The sequence below is a fragment of the Triplophysa dalaica genome, chromosome 10 (assembly GCF_015846415.1).
Source record: "Triplophysa dalaica isolate WHDGS20190420 chromosome 10, ASM1584641v1, whole genome shotgun sequence".
In the NCBI taxonomy this organism is placed as follows: Eukaryota; Metazoa; Chordata; class Actinopteri; order Cypriniformes; family Nemacheilidae; genus Triplophysa; species Triplophysa dalaica.
In genome coordinates, this window is record NC_079551.1 from 669,240 (window position 1) to 690,478 (window position 21,239).

Below are 21,239 nucleotides of genomic sequence, written 5' to 3' on the forward strand. Positions count from 1 at the left end.
CATACAGAGAGAACAAAGTTGCATACCTACAGTATGTCTTTTGCTCGTTTCTCCTGTTCTTCTTTTCTTTTTTTTCTAAATTGGGCACCTGATGGCTTTGACCTTTTCTTGACTATCACTGTGTTTGTTTGAGACTCGACAATCAACAGATTTCCCCCCAACACAACCAGAAGTCTAGACTAAACCAATAGAGTGTTTTCACTAGTGCTGCAGTACTCTAGTCTGGTCTCGGACTCGAGACGTTTTTTTTATGGTCTGGGATTTGTCTTGGACTCGTTGGTAATTGCACTCGGACTTGACTCGGACTTGGTCACGACAATCACAATAGCAGTCTGTACATGATCTCTTACACGTGAAGTAATAACAGCTATAAACTACAACAGACTGTATTACACCACATATATTGAAAGCTTTCCTGTAGCTCAGTGGTAAGACCATTGTGTTAACAACACAAGGGGATTGCAAATACCTATGCATAAATGTAAATGTATATATCATCTTAAATAACACTAATAATCACACGTGACTCACTTGAAGACTTGTTATTGAGTTCAGTGTCCTCTGGATCTTGAGTGTGTTTTGTGATGTGATTCGGGGGAGGAAAAGGCAGACGACCTGTAAAACAAGATAAATCAATCACACACATCATAGACTATATATTCCTCATCACTGATGATTCATTGTGCATCAGAGATCCTGAGACTGCAGCTTGACATCGCTATCCTTGCATCTGAACGTCTTAAAGAACCGTATGGACTAACACATACTGTTGCACTCCTTGTCCACTACATACAGTTGAAAGAAAAAGTATGTGAACCCTTTGGGCTTACTTGGATTTCTTCATAAATTGGTCATAAAATGTGTTCTGATCTTCATCTAAGTCACAACAATAGAGAAACACAGTCTGCTTAAACTAATACCGCACAAACATTATACGTTTTCATGTTTTTATTGAACACAACATGTAAACATTCATAGTGCAGGGTGGAAAAAGTATGTGAAACCCTAGGCTAATGACTTCTCCAAGAGCTAATTGGAGCCAGGAGTCAGTCAACCTGGGGTCCAATCAATGTGATGAGATTGGATGTGTTGATTAAAAATGGCCTGTCCAATAAAAAACACACACCAGTTTTGAGTTTGCTGTTCTGAAGAAGCGTTGTGTGATGTGAACCATGCCTCGCACAAAAGAGCTCTCAGAAGACCTACGATCAAGAATTGTTGACTTACATAAAGCTGGAAAGGGCTACAAAAGTATATCTAAAAGCCTTGATGTCCATGTGTCCACGGTAAGACAGATTGTCTACAAATGGAGAAAGTTCAGCACTGTTGCTACACTCCCTAGGCGTGGTCGTCCTGTAAAGATGACTGCAAGAGCACAGCGCAGAATGCTCAATGAGGTGAAGAAGAATCCTAGAGTAACAGCTAAACACTTACAGAAATCTCTGGCACATGCTAACATTTTTGTTGACAAATCTACAATAAGGAAAACATTAAACAAGAATGGACTTCATGGGAGGACACCACGGAGGAAGCCGCTGCTGTCCAAAAAAAACATTGCAGCACGTTTGAAGTTTGCAAAAGAGCACCTGGATGTTCCACAGCACTACTGGCAAAACATTCTGTGGACAGATGAAACCAAAATTGAGTTGTTTGGAAAGAACACACAACGTTATGTGAGGAGAACAAAAGGCACACCACACCAACATCAAAACCTCATCCCAACTGTGAAATATGGTGGAGGGGGCATCATGGTTTGGGGCTGCATTGCTGCCTCAGGCCCTGGACGGATTACTGTCATTGATGGAAAAATGAATTCCAAAGTTTATCAAGACATTTTGCAGGAAAACTTAAGACCATCTGTCCGCCAACTGAAGCTTAACAGAGGATGGACGATGCAACAGGACAACGACCCAAAGCATAGAAGTAAATCAACAACAGAATGGCTTCAACAGAAGAAAATACGCCTTCTGGAGTGGCCCAGTCAGAGTCCTGACCTCAACCCGATTGAGATGCTGTGGCATGACCTCAAGAGAGCGATTCACACCAGACATCCCAAGAATATTGCTGAACTGAAACACTTTTGTAAAGAGGAATGGTCCAAAAATTTCTCCTGACCGTTGTGCAGGTCTGATCTGCAACTATAGGAAACGTTTGGTTGAGGTTATTGCTGCCAAAGGAGGGTCAACCAGTTATTAAACCCAAAGGTTCACATACTTTTTCCACCCTGCACTATGAATGTTTACATGTTGTGTTCAATAAAAACATGAAAACGTATAATGTTTGTGCGGTATTAGTTTAAGCAGACTGTGTTTCTCTATTGGTGTGACTTAGATGAAGATCAGAACACATTTTATGACCAATTTATGAAGATATCCAAGTAAGCCCAAAGGGTTCCCCTAACTTTTCTTTCAACTGTATTTGAGAGATCAGCCTACATCTGTATACTTGAAATCCAAATGTGTTAATGTAATTCACTTTGTTTGTGTATATTTAGCGTAGGCCTACGCTCTTTATCTGTATATTTGATTTGTTAATCTGTGATCTATTGATGGTGATTATGTACACAGTACATTTCTCTTGTGGTCATTGGACATCAGATGTGGTGATCGACTCACTGAGACGTAATTATTAGTAGTATTGGTGCAGTTCAGTTCCTTTCAAACACGTTTAATTTAATTGGATTTTTGTTTTCCTGTGCAAAAAAAATATATATGATGGTTTCACATGTTTCCATTCTACAAAAACTTTGTTTAAACCATAAAGTTGACATTTTAATACATTTAATGTGCGTTCTATGGACATAAAAACACTTCTTTGGATGGGGACATCTTAACGTCTTTGAGCCTTAAACATATAGTTTGTTGACTCTATGAGACTATTGTGTTTCTATAATGTGTTCTATTCAAAGTAAACAGAAGAAAGTTGATTAAATCTGAGATACCACTGACAGTAAGATTGAACTTCTTGTCTAAATCTTTATTGTTGTTTCTGATCCTCAGTGTATAAAGTCCAGAGTGTTGAGATGTGATGTGTGTGATGATGAGATCTCCAGTCTGATGGTTCAGCTTCACTCTTTCTCTGAATCTCTCATCATCAGATAACTTGATGTTGTTTGCTTCCCTGTTGATTCTTGCCACAAATGTGTTTTCAGATCCATAACTCCACACGATCAGATCATCTCTCTGTTTAACAACATCAGTGTGTAGAGTAACAGAATGTCCCTCCATCACTGACACTGACTTCACTTCATCACCAAACACACCTGAGCAACACAAACAGTTTCTATATTACTACACCATATGAAATAATAATGCAAAAGAGGGTCGTCCTGTAGATCAGTGGTCAGGGCAGACGCTAGTGACGTCAAGGTCATGGGTCACATACTCTGAGACAAATGTATAGTATAATACAATGTAAGTCGCTTTGGATAAAAGCATCTGCCAAACGTATAAATGTAAATGAAATGTGAGCTTAAAAGCACTACTTTAACCATCACAGGGACATTTTGGCTAGAAAGAAGAAACAGGAAAGAACTTTGGACATAAAATTCTAACCTTTTGATTTAAAATAAATAACATATATATATATATATACACACACACAGTGTGATCAGAGATGTAAGCCACTCATCTGGAACTCTGGCTGCAGTATGTATACATTCACATTACATTTACACATTTGGCAGCCTTAAACTGCATTATAATAAACATTTGTTATGGAGTACGTGCAATCCCCGGGATCAAACCCATGACCTTCTACTTTTAATAATACTGAAAGAGAAAGATAGACTTGAGAGCAGTGTATATAAAGAATGTAAATATTTTTATAATTTATGCCTCGAGATGGCGCTATGTGTTCACATTTGAATCTTGAAACAGGAAACCACGTGGATAACATCATCTCTGGTATGTTGTACAATAACAAATCCTCTCAAGTAGCAGTTGCGGCACATTTACGCATTTAATAGATGATTTTATCCAAAGTGACTTGCATTGCATTATAATATACATACAGTATATTTATACAAGAGAATGCACAATGTGCAATACATTAACAGTATGCATCCATTCATCTGTTTCTCATGCTTATACAGTATGATCATTGCAAGTGAATGGACCATAAAGAAGAACACTGAAAAATGAACAAGACATACAATAATAGCCTGTAAGAGATTTGATGATATCATTTATACAGGGATAGGGCGGATTATTAGGGTTCGAGCCCGAAGGGCTAGAAACCTATTGTATTTGTTAGTTTTATTAGGGTTCGAGCCCGAAGGGCTAGAAACCTATTGTATTTGTTGGTTTTATTATTATTATTATACTTCTTCCCTAGAACTGATACTGCAGCCCAAACCGTAAGGCCGACAGAGCTGAGACTCGGTCAGATGGTAGTAGTCCTTGTCGCTACTCAGATACACGGAGCCAGCCAAATCGACCCATAGGTGGCGCTACAGCGATAAAAAACGCGTTTACGCTTGTTACTCCTAAACCGTTTGTCGCACACCCAAGTGTTTTATATCAGAGTAATCACTGGCTCAAAACTTAAAAAACGTATATCTCCGATTTCATTTCCGGTATGCAAATTTTTTCGCTAATTAGCATTTTATGAAAAAAATTAGAAATGAACTAGTCCCTGGATTTTTGCCCTATCGGAACCAAACCAACGCTGATGAGTTCTGTGGAGTGTGAATATGAATAATTATTAAAAAAAAGTTGAAATTTTCATCCCCCATCGCTAGAGGGCGCAAAAATGTCCAAAACGGAAGTAACATATTGAACTAAAATGGCCATAACTCCTGAACTGTTTGAGATATCTTCATGGGGCTTGGAACATATGTGTAGACCCTCAATCCGGGGTCAAGGTAAAAAAAATGCTGCGTTTGGCCACTAGGTGGCGCTATAATTTGAATGAGCTAGAAAATGGCCATAACTACGCAACAGTTTGCCCGATTGACTTATTATTTGGTATGGTGTGTCTTTGTCTCATTCTACATGAATATCTAAAAGGACATTGGCGTATCTTAAAAAACATGGCCGCCATTGGCCAATGAAGTTTGAGCACTTATTAGACCGGGTTAACGGAGGCCGAACAAAACGACGCTCGCTGGGCTTATTCGTCTCATGGTCTTTAAGGTCTGTAAGAAATGTGAACTCATTCGGCCACCGGGGGGCGAAATAACGCTTTAGGAGTGCTTAAACAATTGTGTATCACGTGACATTTGACATATACAGAAACTATTGGTATCATATGATAGTACTCTTCATTCTGAGCAACTTTGCCTCTGGAACAACTTCTATCGATCGAACGGTTCGTGAGTTATTGCTGATGATGTCAAAAACCTACTTTCGCGAACTAGTCGTTGGATTTTCGACCAATCGGAACCAAAACAATGCAGATGACTTCTTTGGGAAGTGTTTGTAAATAATTATTGAAAAAAAGTTAAAATTTCCTTTCACGGTCGCTTAGGGGCGCCAAAATAAAAAATGGGTGGAGCCTATCACATTTAAATGGCCATAAATCCAGAAAAGCTAAACATATCATCATATGCCTCGGGAAATATATGTAGACCATCACTCCGAGGTCACATACAAAATAACGTGGCGTTTGTACACTAGGTGGCGCTATAATAGTAAAAATGGCTAAATGTACATGTCTTTTGGTGGCCTAGACAACGGTGTGTCACGTGACATTTGACTAATACACAAACTATTGATATCAAACGATAGATCTCCTCATTCATAACAACTTTGCCTCTTGAACCATTGATGTCTATCAAATGGTTTTTGAGTTATTGGTGATGATGTAAAAAACCTACTTTTGCAAACTTGTTCAAGGATTTTCAAGCAATTTCAAAATTTCCACCACAGTACATTTCTCTGGACTCTCTAGGTCAATAATCATCAAAAACATGTTGAGTTTTTTTTGTTTTGTGACCATAACAGGGTCCTTTATTATATTAGCGTGAAACGAGTACGGTGAAGGTCGCTACTCCTTAATAATTAATCCAACTGACTTGCCATTAAGTACTATTATACATATTATGACACAAAACAAGCATGCAACATGTGATCCTTATCGGAAGAGGCATGCCTTCACAACAGTCAAAAAGGTGAAATATCATACATTTAAAATTACTATTTTAAACTTGTCTTTAATAAGTACATCATTTGCTAATCAAATTGCTAATCAGCCAGTCACATAGCATAAACTCAATCCATTTTGGCTTCTAGACGTGGTAAACACACTTGCTGAAGTTCAAACCGAGCATCAAAATGGAGAAACAATTGGATATATGGTATGGGATATATTAGATAACACATACCACCTGAGGATTGTTGCCAACCATGTCCATGTTTTGATGGCTACTTCCAGCAGTAAAAAATGGACCATGTCAGAAAGCTCAAATGATCTCAAACTGGTTTCTTAAACATGATAATAAGCTCACTGTACTCCAATGGCCTTCAGAGTCACCAGACTCAACCAAATAAGCATCACTTAAATGGCAAGGTCTTCTGGAATATTGTTGCAGACCATGAATGTGAATCAATTATCTATTTAAATTGGTCGTATTTTTTTTATCAATTCTTCAGAACACAAAATAAGCTATTTTGAAGAATGTGCATTGTATTAAAAAAAAGACCTATATAGTTGCAATAGAATGTTTTAGAGACACAGGAGTTGCTTTGTTTTGCTAATGGCTTCATTCTTTATCAATTGACAGCTGCCAAGCCACGCCCTTAGCAACCAAACAGATTATTTTTTGCAATCGTCTAGCCAGACCTACATCTCTGCAGTAGAATATTATAAAGACACGGGGCTTGGTTCGTTTGGCTTGTGGTTTGATGTGTTATTAATTGACAGGTATTAATTGACACCCATGGCATCCGAACAGGTTAGCTTAGCAACCGTTTAGCAAGATCTCTATCTCTGCAACAAATCATCATAGAGACATGAGAAATGGTTTATTGCACTCGTCCCTTAGGTATTATCGGTTTACGCCCGTTTTTGCATACGAGTGTACGCATGCATGGTCTGTATTAAAAGTTACCAACCGTTTCTGTCATATTTCTTGGTGTGGAAGAGTGTCATTCGTTGTGGATTTGTTACGGTGCCATTCCTGAGCCTAGTTGACAATGGCAAGGCCAATAGAGGCCTTAGACTGCTCGAACCCGCTAAATGCTGCTTGCAGCTTTAATTAGGGTTCGAGCCCGAAGGGCTAGAAACCTATTGTATTTGTTGGTTTTATTATTAGGGTTCGAGCCCGAAGGGCTAGAAACCTATTGTATTTGTTGGTTTTATTATTCTTCTTCTTATTATTATTCTGCCATAAAACTGATACTGCAGCCCAAACCGTAAGGCCGACAGAGCTGAGACTTGGTCAGATGGTAGTAGTCCTTGTCGCTACTCAGATACACGGAGCCAGCCATATCGACCCATAGGTGGCGCTATAGCAATACCAAACGCGTTTGCACTTGTTTCTCCGAAACCGTTTGTCGCACACCCAAGTGTCTTATATCAGGGTAATCACTGGCTCAAAACTTAAAAAACGTATATCTCCGATTTCATTTCCGCCATTATAGATTTTTCGCTAATTAGCATTTTATGAAAAAAAAAAAAAATGAACTAGTCCCTGGATTTTTGCCCTATTGGAACCAAACCAACGCTGATGCGTTCTGTGGAGTGTGAATATGAATAATTATTAAAAAAAAGTTCAATTTTCAATTCACGGTCGCTAGGTGGCGCTAAAACATCCAAACCGGAAGTAACATATTTAGCTAAAATGGCCATAACTCCTGAACTGTTTGAGATATCTTCATGGGGCTTGGAACACATGTGTAGACCCTCAGTCCGGGGTCACAATAAAAAAACAGTGGCGTTTGGCCACTAGATGGCGCTATAATTTGAATGAGCTAGAAAATGGCTATAACTACGCAACAGTTTGCCCGATTGACTTATTATTTGGTATGGTGTGTCTTTGTCTCATTCTACATAAATATCTAAATGGACATTGGCGTATATCAAAAAAACATGGCCGCCATTGGTCGATGAAGTTTGAGCACTCATTACGCCGGGTTAACGGAGGCCGATCAAAACGCCACTCACTGGGCTTATTTGTCTCATGGTCCTGACGGTGTGTAAGAAACATGAACTTATTCGGCCACCGGGGGGCGTAATAGCGCTTTTGGAGTGCATGCACAACTGTGTATCACGTGATATTTGACATTTACCCAAACTATGGTTATAATATGATAGTACTCTTCATTCTGAGCAACTTTGCCTCTGGAACAACTTCTATCGATCAAACGGTTCGTGAGTTATCGCTGATGATGTCAAAAACCTACTTTCGCGAACTAGTTCTTGGTTTTTCAACCGATCGGAACCAAACCAATGCAGATGACTTCTGTGGAGTGTGAATGTAAATAATCATTGAAAAAAAGTTGAAATTTTTCTTTCACCGCTGCTTAGGGACGCCAAAACTTAAAATGGTCTGAGCCTATCACATTAAAATGGCGATAAATCCAGAACGGCTTAACATATCATCATGGGGCTCAGATGATATGTGTAGACCATCACTCCAAGGTCACATACAAAGGAAGGTGGCGTTTGGATACTAGGTGGCGCTAAAACATTAAAAAAGGCAAAATGTACATGTATTTTGGTGGCCTGGACAACTTTGTGTCATGTGACATTTGACTAATACACAAACTATTGATATCAAACGATAGATCTCCTCATTCATAACAACTTTGCCTCTTGAACCATTGATGTCTATCAAATGGTTTGTGAGTTATTGGTGATGATGTATAAAACCTACTTTTGCAAACTTGTTCAAGGATTTTCAAGCAATTACAAAATTTCCACCACAGTACATTTCTCTGGACTCTCTAGGTCAATAATCATCAAAAACATGTTGAGTTTTTTTTTTTTGTGACCATAACAGGGTCCTTTATTATATTAGCGTGAAACGAGTGTGGTGAAGGTCACCACTCCTTAATAATTAATCCAACTGACTTGCCATTAAGTACTATTATACATATTATGACACAAAACAAGCATGCAACATGTGATTCTTATCGGAAGAGGCATGCCTTCACAACAGTCAAAAAGGTGAAACATCATACATTTAAAATTACTATTTTAAACTTGTCTTTAATAAATACATCATTTGCTAGTCAAATTGCTAATCAGCCAGTCACATAGCATGAACTCAATCCATTTTGGCTTCTAGACGTGGTAAACACACTTGCTGAAGTTCAAACCGAGCATCAAAATGGAGAAACAATTGGATATATGGTATGGGATATATTAGATAACACATACCACCTGAGGATTGTTGCCAACCATGTCCATGTTTTGATGGCTACTTCCAGCAGTAAAAAAAATCGACCATGTCAGAAAGCTCAAATGATCTCAAACTGGTTTCTTGAACATGACAATGAGCTCACTGTACTCCAATGGCCTTCAGATTCACCAGACTCAACCAAATAAGCATCACTTAAATGGCAAGGTCTTCTGGAATATTGTTGCAGACCATGAATGTGAATCAATTATCTATTTAAATTGGTCGTATTTTTTTTATCAATTCTTCAGAACACAAAATAAGCTATTTTGAAGAATGTGCATTGTATTAAAAAAAAGACCTATATATGTGCAATAGAATGTTTTAGAGACACAGGAGTGGCTTTGCTTTGCTAATGGCTTCATTCTTTATCAATTGACAGCTGCCAAGCCACGCCCTTAGCAACCAAACAGATTATTTTTTGCAATCGTCTAGCCAGACCTACATCTCTGCAGTAGAATATTATAAAGACACGGGGCTTGGTTCGTTTGACTTGTGGTTTGATGTGTTATTAATTGACAGGTATTAATTGACACCCATGGCAACCGAACAGGTTAGCTTAGCAACCGTTTAGCAAGATCTCTATCTCTGCAACAAATCATCATAGAGACATGAGAAATGGTTTATTGCACTCGTCCCTTAGGTATTATCGGTTTACGCCCGTTTTTGCATACGAGTGTACGCATGCATGGTCTGTATTAAAAGTTACCAACCGTTTCTGTCATATTTCTTGGTGTGGAAGAGTGTCATTCGTTGTGGATTTGTTACGGTGCCATTCCTGAGCCTAGTTGACAATGGCAAGGCCAATAGAGGCCTTAGACTGCTCGAACCCGCTAAATGCTGCTTGCAGCTTTAATTATTATTATACTTCTTCCCTAGAACTGATACTGCAGCCCAAACCGTAAGGCCGACAGGGCTGAGACTTGGTCAGATGGTTGTAGTCCTTGTCGCTACTCAGATACACGGAGCCAGCCAAATCGACCCATAGGTGGCGCTACAGCGATAAAAAACGCGTTTACGCATGTTACTCCTAAACCGTTTGTTGCACACCCAAGTATTTTATATCAGAGTAATCACTGGCTCAAAACTTAAAAAATGTATATCTCTGAATTCATTTCCGGTATGCAAATTTTTTCGCTAATTAGCATTTTATGAAAAAAATAAAAAATGAACTAGTCCCTGGATTTTTGCCCTATTGGAACCAAACCAACGCTGATGAGTTCTGTGGAGTGTGAATATGAATAATTATTAAAAAAAAGTTGAAATTTTCATCCCCCATCGCTAGAGGGCGCAAAAATGTCCAAAACGGAAGTAACATATTGAACTAAAATGGCCATAACTCCTGAACTGTTTGAGATATCTTCATGGGGCTTGGAACATATGTGTAGACCCTCAATCCGGGGTCACAGTAAAAAGAATCCTGCGTTTGGCCACTAGGTGGCGCTATAATTTGGATGAGCTACAAAATGGCCATAACTACGCAACAGTTTGCCCGATTGACTTATTATTTGGTATGGTGTGTCTTTGTCTCATTCTACATGAATATCTAAAAGGACATTGGCGTATCTTAAAAAACATGGCCGCCATTGGCCAATGAAGTTTGAGCACTTATTAGACCGGGTTAACGGAGGCCGAACAAAACAACGCTCGCTGGGCTTATTCGTCTCATGGTCTTTAAGGTCTGTAAGAAATGTGAACTCATTCGGCCAGCGGGGGGCGAAATAACGCTTTAGGAGTGCTTAAACAATTGTGTATCACGTGACATTTGACATATACAGAAACTATTGGTATCATAGGATAGTACTCTTCTATCTGAGCAACTTTGCCTCTGGAACAACTTCTGTCAATCGAATAGTTTGTGAGTTATCGCTGATGAGGTCAAAAACCTACCTTCGCAAACTAGTCGTTGGATTTTCGACCGATCGGAACCAAAACAATGCAGATGACTTCTGTGGGAAGTGTTTGTAAATAATTATTGAAAAAAAGTAGAAATTTCCTTTCACGGTCGCTTAGGGGCGCCAAAATAAAAGAATGGGTGGAGCCTATCACATTTAAATGGCCATAAATCCAGAACGGCTTAACATATCATCATATGCCTCGGGAAATATATGTAGATCATCACTCCGAGGTCCCATACAAAATAACATGGCGTTTGGACACTAGGTGGTGCTATAACAGTAAAAATGGCTAAATGTGCATGTCTTTTGGTGGCCTAGACAACTCTGTGTCACGTGACATTTGACTAATACAAAAACTATTCATATCAAACGATAGATCTCCTTATTCATAACAACTTTGCCTCTTGAACCATTGATGTCTATCAAATGGTTTGTGAGTTATTGGTGATGATGTAAAAAACCTACTTTTGCTAACTTGTTCAAGGATTTTCAAGCAATTTCAAAATTTCCACCACAGTACATTTCTTTGGACTCTCTAGGTCAATAATCATCAAAAATATGTTGAGTATTTTTTAGTTTTGTGACCATAACAGGGTGCTTTATTATATTAGCGTGAAACGAGTATGTTATAGGTCGCTATTCCTTAAGAAATAATCCAACTGACTTGCCATTTAGTACTATTATACATATTATGACACTTAACAAGGATGCAAAATGTGATGCTCATAGGAAGAGGCATTCCTTCATAAATGATAAAAAGGTGAAATATCATTCATTTCAATGGTTTTCTTATAGAGTCACCAGATCACAATGCATGTAGCTTTGCTTAAGGAACGATAAATGTGTGCAGGATAAAGGTGTGTAGTGTGCATGTGTGTATGTTTATGGGTATCATTTCCCTCTGTATCATAAGAGTGTAAATGCACAGTATAGTTCTGTGTGTCTTGCGTGATCGAGACTGTGCATGTGTGTGGAATGAAATGTGTTTCACAGGAAGACAGTGTTAAAAAATATAATGTATTACACATTAAACGTTGCTGCATATTTACACATCTATAAATATAGCACATGTCTGGCTGCTTTTATGATGCTGTATTGATATATATATACAACACACCTTTATTAGATAAAACCAGTTTAATTGCATGTAAACCCAAATTGCTACTCAGCCAGTCACATGGCAGCAACCCAATGCATTTAGGCATTTAGACATGGTAAACATGACTTCCTGAAGTTCAAACCAAACATCAAACTTGAGAAGAAATGGGATATATCATGTGAGGCGCGTCTACCAAAGAAACATAATTTAAATGGCACGGCCTTCTAAAATATTATTGCAGACAATGTCAATGTCTTACTGACCACAATGTATTCATGAATATGAATCAATGTATCCATTTAAAATGGTCCTAAATTTTAATTCAATTTTAATTCTTCAAAACACAAAAGAGGCTATTTTGAAAAATATGCATTAAATTAACCAAAAAGACCAATATCTCTGCAATAGAATGTCATAGAGACAAAGAAGTTGCTTTGTTCTACTCATGGAAAAGTGTATTATAATATGAAGGTGACAAGCTATGCCCATAGCCACTAAACAGATTAGCTTAACAATCATTTACACAGACCTATATCTCTGCAGTTGAATATTGTAGAGACACAGGGGTTCGGTTAATTTCACTTGTGACTTAATGTAATATCAATTGGCAGGTGCCATACCACATCCATAGCAACTAAACTGTTAACTTAGCAACCATGAAGCTAGACCTCCATCTCTGCAATAGAGCATCGCGGAAACACTGGAGTTGTTTCGCATGACTTGTGGTTTAATGTGTTATTAATTGGCAGGTGCCATTCCACGCCAATAGCAACCAAACAGATTAGCTTAGCAACCTTTTAGCAAGATCTATATCTCTGCAACTGTATTAAACGTTTCTGACATTTTACTTGGTGCGCTAGAGTGTCGTCCGTCCTTGATCTGTTATGGTGCGATTCTTGAAACTGGTCGGCGATGGCAGACGTACCTTAGATGCCTTAAATCGCTCGAACCCGCTAAATGCTGCTTGCAGCTTTAATTATTATTATACTTCTTCCCTAGAACTGATCGTGCAGCCCAAACCGTAAAGCCGACAGAGCTGAGACTTGGTCAGATGGTAGTAGTCCTTGTCGCTACTCAGATACACGGAACCAGCCAAATCGGCCCATAGGTGGCGCTACAGCGATGCCGAACGCGTTAACGCTTGTTACTCCTAAACTGTTTGTCGCACACCCAAGTGTCTTATATCAGTGTAATCACTGGCTCAAAACTTAAAAAACGTATATCTCTGATTTCATTTCCGGTATGCAAATTTTTTCGCTAATTAGCATTTTATGAAAAAAATTAAAAATGAACTAGTCCCTGGATTTTTGCCCTATTGGAACCAAACCAACGCTGATGAGTTCTGTGGAGTGTGAATATGAATAATTATTAAAAAAAAGATGAAATTTTCATCCCCCATCGCTAGAGGGTGCAAAAATGTCCAAAACGGAAGTAACATATTGAACTAAAATGGCCATAACTCCTTAACTGTTTGAGATATCTTCATGGGGCTTGGAACATATGTGTAGACCCTCAATCCGGGGTCAAGGTAAAAAAAATGCTGCGTTTGGCCACTAGGTGGCGCTATAATTTGAATGAGCTAGAAAATGGCCATAACTACGCAACAGTTTGCCCGATTGACTTATTATTTGGTATGGTGTGTCTTTGTCTCATTCTACATGAATATCTAAAAGGACATTGGCGTATCTTAAAAAACATGGCCGCCATTGGCCAATGAAGTTTGAGCACTTATTAGACCGGGTTAACGGAGGCCGAACAAAACGACGCTCGCTGGGCTTATTCGTCTCATGGTCTTTAAGGTCTGTAAGAAATGTGAACTCATTCGGCCACCGGGGGGCGAAATAACGCTTTAGGAGTGCTTAAACAATTGTGTATCACGTGACATTTGACATATACAGAAACTATTGGTATCATATGATAGTACTCTTCATTCTGAGCAACTTTGCCTCTGGAACAACTTCTGTCAATCGAACAGTTTGTGAGTTATCGCTGATGAGGTCAAAAACCTACCTTCGCAAACTAGTCGTTGGATTTTCGACCGATCGGAACCAAAACAATGCAGATGACTTCTGTGGGAAGTGTTTGTAAATAATTATCGAAAAAAAGTAGAAATTTCCTTTCACGGTCGCTTAGGGGCGCCAAAATAAAAGAACGGGTGGAGCCTATCACATTTAAATGGCCATAAATCCAGAACGGCTTAACATATCATCATATGCCTCGGGAAATATATGTAGATCATCACTCCAAGGTCACCTACAAAATAACGTGGTGTTTGGACACTAGGTGGCGCTATAACAGTAAAAATGGCCAAATGTACATGTCTTTTGGTGGCCTAGACAACTCTGTGTCACATGTCATTTGAGTAATACACAAACTATTGATATCAAACGATAGATCTCCTCATTCATAACAACTTTGCCTCTTGAACCATTGATGTCTATCAAATGGTTTGTGACTTATTGGTTATGATGTAAAAAACTACTTTTGCAAACTTGTTCAAGGATTTTCAAGCAATTTCAAAATTTCCACCACAGTACATTTTTTCAGATTCTCTAGGTCAATAATCATCAAAAACATGTTGAGTGTTTTTAGTTTTGTGACCATAACAGTGTCCTTTTTGATATTAGCGTGAATCGTGTACGGTGAAGGTCGCTAGTCCTTAATAAATGATCCAACTGACTTGCCATTTAGTACTATTATACATATTATGATACTTAACAATCATGCAAAATGTGATGCTCATAGGAATAGGCTTTCCTTCATAAGAGTCAAAAAGGTGAAATATCATTCATTTCAATGGCTTTCTTATAGAGTCACCAGATCACAATGCATGTAGCTTTGCTTAAGGAACGATAAATGTGTGCAGGATAAAGGTGTGTAGTGTGCATGTGTGTATGTTTCTGGGTATCATTTCCCTCTTTATCATAAGAGTGTGAATGCACTGTATAGTTCTGTGTGTCTTGTGTGATCGAGACTGTGCATGTGTGTGTAATGAAATATGTCTCACAGGAAGACAGTGTTAGAAATATAATGTATTACAGATTAAAAGTTGCTCCATATTTACACATCTATAAATATAGCACATGTCTGGCTGGTTTTAAGATGCTGTGTTGATATATATATATATACAACACACCTTTATTAGATAAAACCAGTTTAATTGCATGTAAACCCAAATTGCTACTCAGCCAGTCACATGGCAGCAACTCAATGCATTTAGGCATTTAGACATGGTAAACATGACTTCCTGAAGTTCAAACCAAACATCAAAATTGAGAAGAAATGGGATATATCATGTGAGGTGTGTCTACCAAAGAAACATAATTTAAATGGCACGTCCTTCTAAAATATTATTGCAGACAATGTCAATGTCCTACTGACCACAATGTATTCATGAATATGAATCAATGTATCCATTTAAAATTGTCCTAAATTTTAAATTCAATTTTAATTCTTCAAAACACAAAAGAGGCTATGTTGAAAAATATGCATTAAATTAACAAAAAAGACCAATATCTCTGCAATCGAATGTCATAGAGACAAAGAAGTTGCTTCGTTCTACTCATGGAAAAGTGTATTATAATATGACAGGTGACAAGCTATGCCCATAGCAACTAAACAGATTAGCACTACAATCAGTTACACAGACGTATATCTCTGCAGTTGAATATTGTAGAGACACAGGGGTTCGGTTAATTTCACTTGTGACTTAATGTAATATCAATTGGCAGGTGCCATACCACACCCATAGCAACTAAACTGTTAACTTAGCAACCATTAAGCTAGACCTCCATCTCTGCAATAGAGCATCGCAGAGTCACTGGAGTTGTTTCGCCACTTGTGGTTTGATGTGTTATTAATTGGCAGGTGCCATTCCACGCCAATAGCAACCAAACGGATTAGCTTAGCAACCTTTTAGCAAGATCTATATCTCTGCAACTGTATTAAACGTTTCTGACATTTTACTTGGTGCGCTAGAGTGTCGTCCGTCCTTGATCTGTTATGGTGCGATTCTTGAAACTGATCGGCGATGGCAGACGTACCTTAGATGCCTTAAATCGCTCGAACCCGCTAAATGCTGCTTGCAGCTTTAATTTGTCTTGTGTCCGGGACGCAGGCACGGTCCGTTCTGCGCATGCGCGTAATTACGTAAACACTTTCATTTAACGGTTGACGGCGGGTCTATTTTGATGTTTTTAAATGTATAATTACTATGCGGACCTGGCTGCCAATCCAAAATCGTCCCTCTGATGGTCTGGTATAGCACACAATACTCATTTGTGTTGCGCATGTACATCCGTGTGCTAAAGGTGTTGTACAAATGATTGTGCCATGTTTAAGATGTTTCTGTAAGCGTGTATCTAATAAAAACAGCAAAGGGACTCTGTCCATCGAGACGTATCTGAGTGTTGACAACTGTTAAGCACCTCCCCGCCACAGCTGTTCATTAGGGCAACGGGACATGTAAACACCCAAACACCCGCAAATTTCGCCTATGGTGCAAGTCCCGCCTGCTGTCTTTCATCGTGTTGCGCCATGCAAACACTGCAGTTAACAAAGTAACAATTGCATTTAAATGCATGAGTGAATTCACTAAATTATTAGTCATTCATGTGTGTACGGAATAGGTATAGTCACGGAATAGGTATAGTTATCAGAAATAACACAATGCAATGAATACATCACCTATTAATATCAAGCATTAAGTGATTATTGACACACTGGTAATGTTGTTCTAGCGTTCTGCAGCCGTAAACAAGAATATAAACCTGATATTTCTCGGCCAAAGACTATAATTTAAAGCAAACCACCGCTAACAGTCGAGCTTTGTTTTGTTTATGCTCGGGAGGCTGCGTCACCGAGGGCTCCGTTAAAGTGTTTACATGATCAATTATTTTAAAACGCGTTTTATACTTTAAAAGGCTGAAAGATGAAGCAATAAAGTCATAAAACATACACTTACCGCTCACAATTAAGTACGTCTGATAAGAGAGAAACATGAAGGGCAATTCCATGGTTTGACCAAAGTAAAATTAGTAGTGTATGAAGTAAAAATAAAAAGCTTAAAAATGTTAACGTTTTACTTAAAGGTTTCCTCAGACGAACATTTCAACAAGTTGGTACGATATGGTTTTCAAGCAAAAAACATATTTTGCTTAAAAACAGTCGACGGCTGTGTAAACAAAACATCTCACGGAGTCAGAACAAAACAAAAACTAGCTGCTCACAGCAAGCTGTTTTGGTGCATGTCTCTCTAAATGAAAATGAGTTTCAGCGAACACCACCCCCTTCTGTCCTTCGTGTTGTATTTCATCCATTATTTCTCGGTCTTCAACGTTACAAATCATTCGTCTGGAGACCAAACATCCGTCTAATGGCGCTCACGGATTGCACACCAGCAGATCTCAGCAGAATAAAGTGGATTTAAGTGCTTGTCGTTGACATGTTATACCGTTACACACACAACATGAAAGCATAACAAGTAAGCTGTGAATGATCTCTCAGCCATAGCACGAATGATTAAAGACGTTTAAAACGAAAGTAGTGTTCACCCCTGTTCATTAGCAAAACAAACAGCTTGCTGCAGCTAAACATATTAATGCACATAATGAATTCACATTCATACAGCTAAACTCCAAGTGTCCATCTGCAGCTATATACAGTAAGTTTAACACATATATTATGCGAGTTAATATTAACATTCACACAGTCTAAAGGCCCCTTTACAGAGAGGCGGAGCAAAGAGGAGATACAAACATGCACTCCCTGTGAAAAAAAATAGCGTTTTTAACATTAAATCGTGTGTACACATTGTATTACATCAAAAGCAAACAATAATATTCATTTTAGCCGCGCCAAATGACCCCTTTAATTCAGTCATAAATAAATCGTTTAATGCTGCTGTAACTTCACCCTTGCAGGCTCCTTATTGGCTGATTCAGATGTAAAGGGTGGCTATGCCATTAAAGATGTACAGTATGTTCAAGGTCAAGAACCATTAAATGTTTAATTCACTGTAGTCCTTAATTTACAACACTTACGTCAGAACATAAGAATCAGTTTTAAACTGTACTGAAAGTGGCTATTTGCTTCTTTATTGAGTCTCCTACTCCTAAATATGTTTTACTTCTTACTCAGAATCTTTTTGACGCTTAAGTCAAAGTTTGACTATTCTTAGGAGCATGTTTGAGAAGTTTCAAACAACTAAACAGACAACAAAACAACCCTAAAACTAATAAAGAGGTGAGAGGCTCAGTCTGCAGTCACTAGAGATGATCTTCTGGATTATTCATGTTGTCCCAAACAAAGAAACACACAAAGTGACATTACAGACACTGATATGAAGTTTAACAACAGATCATTTAAATGAAATGCATTAAAAGAATAGTTTTACGTGATAAAAACGAACGTTGTGGTCAGTTCTCGTATCTGTTGAAATGTCACATTTCTTGAACAACATTTCACCTTTTACGGCGCCCAACAAAAAATGTCCTTTGTCTATGAAGCATTGCTCCCTTCACAGCAGTCATGAAGGACACAAGTCATCCTTATTAATACCTTAAATGGCAAATTGGACACTTCATAAACTTGCAGACTTCATAGACACGTTAAGAAGGTGCAATTATGATGATGACAAACACACATTAAAACTACATTATGAGGATGTTTGACATTGACGCAGTAGTCCTAGATTAACTTTGAACTGTTAAAGACTGATAATATATACGGTGTTATAATAAGAGAGGTCGTCAGACCACTGAGCATTTATTAAACTTGTGACATTGGAACTCTTCAAGAAAGTCAGTTGTGTTTGGAGAAGCAGAAATAGTAGTTCTTTGTTTGAAAGCCACCAGTGTTATGTTTCTCACTTCAGAGAGTTGTACTCGTGACCAGAAGGTTGCTGGTTCGATCCTCAGGTCCGGCGGGTAACGATTGAGGTGTCCTTGAGCAAGGCACCTAACCCCTACTTGCTCCCTGGGCGCTGCAGTGATAGCTGCCCACTGCTCCGGGTGGACAAGTGTTCACTACTTGCTGTGCGTGTGTTCACTACTCTCTGGATGGGTTAAAAGCAGAGGTATATTTCGGATATGGGTCACCATATCTGACAAATAAGTCACTTTCACTGTGTTGCATATCACATCAACATCTGAAGTATTTTGAGCAACACATAGTTTGATAATTACATGCATCCACATGATAACCTTTGCTAAAATGACACATTTAAACTTATGGGTGGTGATGATTGACAGTCAATAAATGATCATGTGAACGAGAAGCCTAAAAAACAACAACAAAAAAGTTTCTTGAAAAAACTCCTAAATATGGCGACACGATGTAGCAGCATGTGTTTATGCTTGCGGTGACCTGACATGTTGCCGAGTGTGATCTCAGTGGTTGTATATCAGCTGACAGAGGAACAAGTGCTCAGGACGGAAAGTTTAAACAGTTGATCGCAGAGCTTGATGTTGTTGACGAATGAGGGTTTAAATTTGCTCTCCTTTGACTTGAGATTTAGATCTGCTTAAAAAAAAAATGAATCAAATGTGCAATCTATTTCACGAACCAGCACTTGACTATCACAACGTACAGGGATTATTATTTATAAACAAGAGAAACAAGAGTTAACGCATTAAGACTGTAATATCAAAAGATCATCGCCATTGTACACAACTTTATTAATGTTTATAATGAATTTCTCTTCTATCAGGGTTTTTCCTGCATAGAAAAATTGGAGGCGGCCACCTCTGCCAAATAACATGTCGCCTCAGAACTCTCGCCAAAAGGATGTCGCGCTCCCTGCCCACTGAAAACAATTCAAAAGGGGCACGTCTGACAGCAAGAGACGTTCTGTCTAATCAGGCCCTTACCATACAAGAGCTAATAGGCGCTGTTATAACTGTGCTTCATGGCTGTTCCGGTGAATATTCTTTGTTTTGGATGCAAGCACATTCAATTTCTTAAATTCACGTGGTGCACATCATTGTAATCATTTAAGCTGTCCAGTTGGCTCGTTGAATCAGAGTTATACTGTCCACAGCGAGTTCACCAGTATGAATGCACATTGCAATCAAAACAAACAAATGAAAAGTTGAGCTACCAATTCAGTATCGTTTTGTTGCCGCGTCATGTTTAGAAGCGTGGAAATGTCCCCACGATAACAGAACGATGTTCAACTAGTAAGTCATTCTTTCATGATCGTCTACTACTTTACTGTAACAATAGTGCTTCAGTCTCCTGGAGCATCGGCTGGCAAAATCCCAAGGAAACTTATGTAGACTCAGTTCCGAGAAATTCTAATTTTCTGAAATGAATAAAAAACATTTATTTCATGGACACGACTCTCTTGACAAAGATAAATTTACAGTTGTGCTGAATGAGTTTGTTGGCAAGATCCACGCCACACGTTTGACGATTTGCACCTCTTTAGTTTATTAATGAGGTACAGAAGCGTTTCAAAACAGGCAGTATGACCGAAATTGCTTATAAGTTCTTACAATGTGCAAGAGAACCTCACATACTTTTAAAAAAGCAGCATTTAGTTGATCCTGATCAACGCTCATTGTCACAGATGTAAACACTGAAACTTTCTTATTTGTTTTGTTTCCTGGCGGACCGTTGAAGAACACGACTCACACGTCTCCATTGAATGCTGGGACTCGCTGAAGTCTTTCCAGAAAAGTGTGCCATATGCTTTAGACGGTCAGCCAACAGACTTGTTGCGATAGTCCGTGTCACAGGTGCCAACCTGCCTACCGGTTACATCTCTTGTCCACATTCTGCACACGCGCTGGCAATTCTATTTTCCTGCCACAATTGAATCACCAGAAAAACTAGAGCAGAGAAACAAGGTACGGTAATCAAAAGTTTGATGTTTTTGTGACATTGATAAAAAAAGTCA

General features: G+C 38.6%; 2 protein-coding genes across 12 annotated transcripts in view; one reads left to right on the top strand and one right to left on the bottom strand.

Annotated features, from left to right (window-relative positions):
* Positions 1 to 21,239, top strand: part of LOC130429511 (natural killer cell receptor 2B4-like) — a 59,523-nt gene that overhangs the window by 12,997 nt on the left and 25,287 nt on the right. The window lies entirely within an intron of this gene.
* The window catches only part of LOC130429521 (uncharacterized), a 37,657-nt gene that overhangs the window by 8,999 nt on the left and 7,419 nt on the right, over positions 1 to 21,239 (bottom strand). For 6 of the 11 annotated variants that reach the window (XR_008907620.1, XR_008907624.1, XR_008907623.1 and 3 more), the window contains exons 1-3: positions 17,304 to 17,640; positions 2,942 to 3,262; positions 532 to 615 (exon numbers count right to left, since the gene is read on the bottom strand). Coding sequence is in view for 5 of the 11 variants with exons in the window: in XM_056758131.1 (XP_056614109.1) it covers positions 532 to 615; positions 2,942 to 3,262; positions 17,304 to 17,355 (457 nt within the window). In the remaining 6 variants the exon portion in view is untranslated. Of the gene's footprint in view, positions 1 to 531; positions 616 to 2,941; positions 3,263 to 17,303; positions 17,641 to 21,239 lie in introns of those variants that run through there. The other 5 variants (XM_056758135.1, XM_056758133.1, XM_056758134.1 and 2 more) reach the window with 3 other exon arrangements.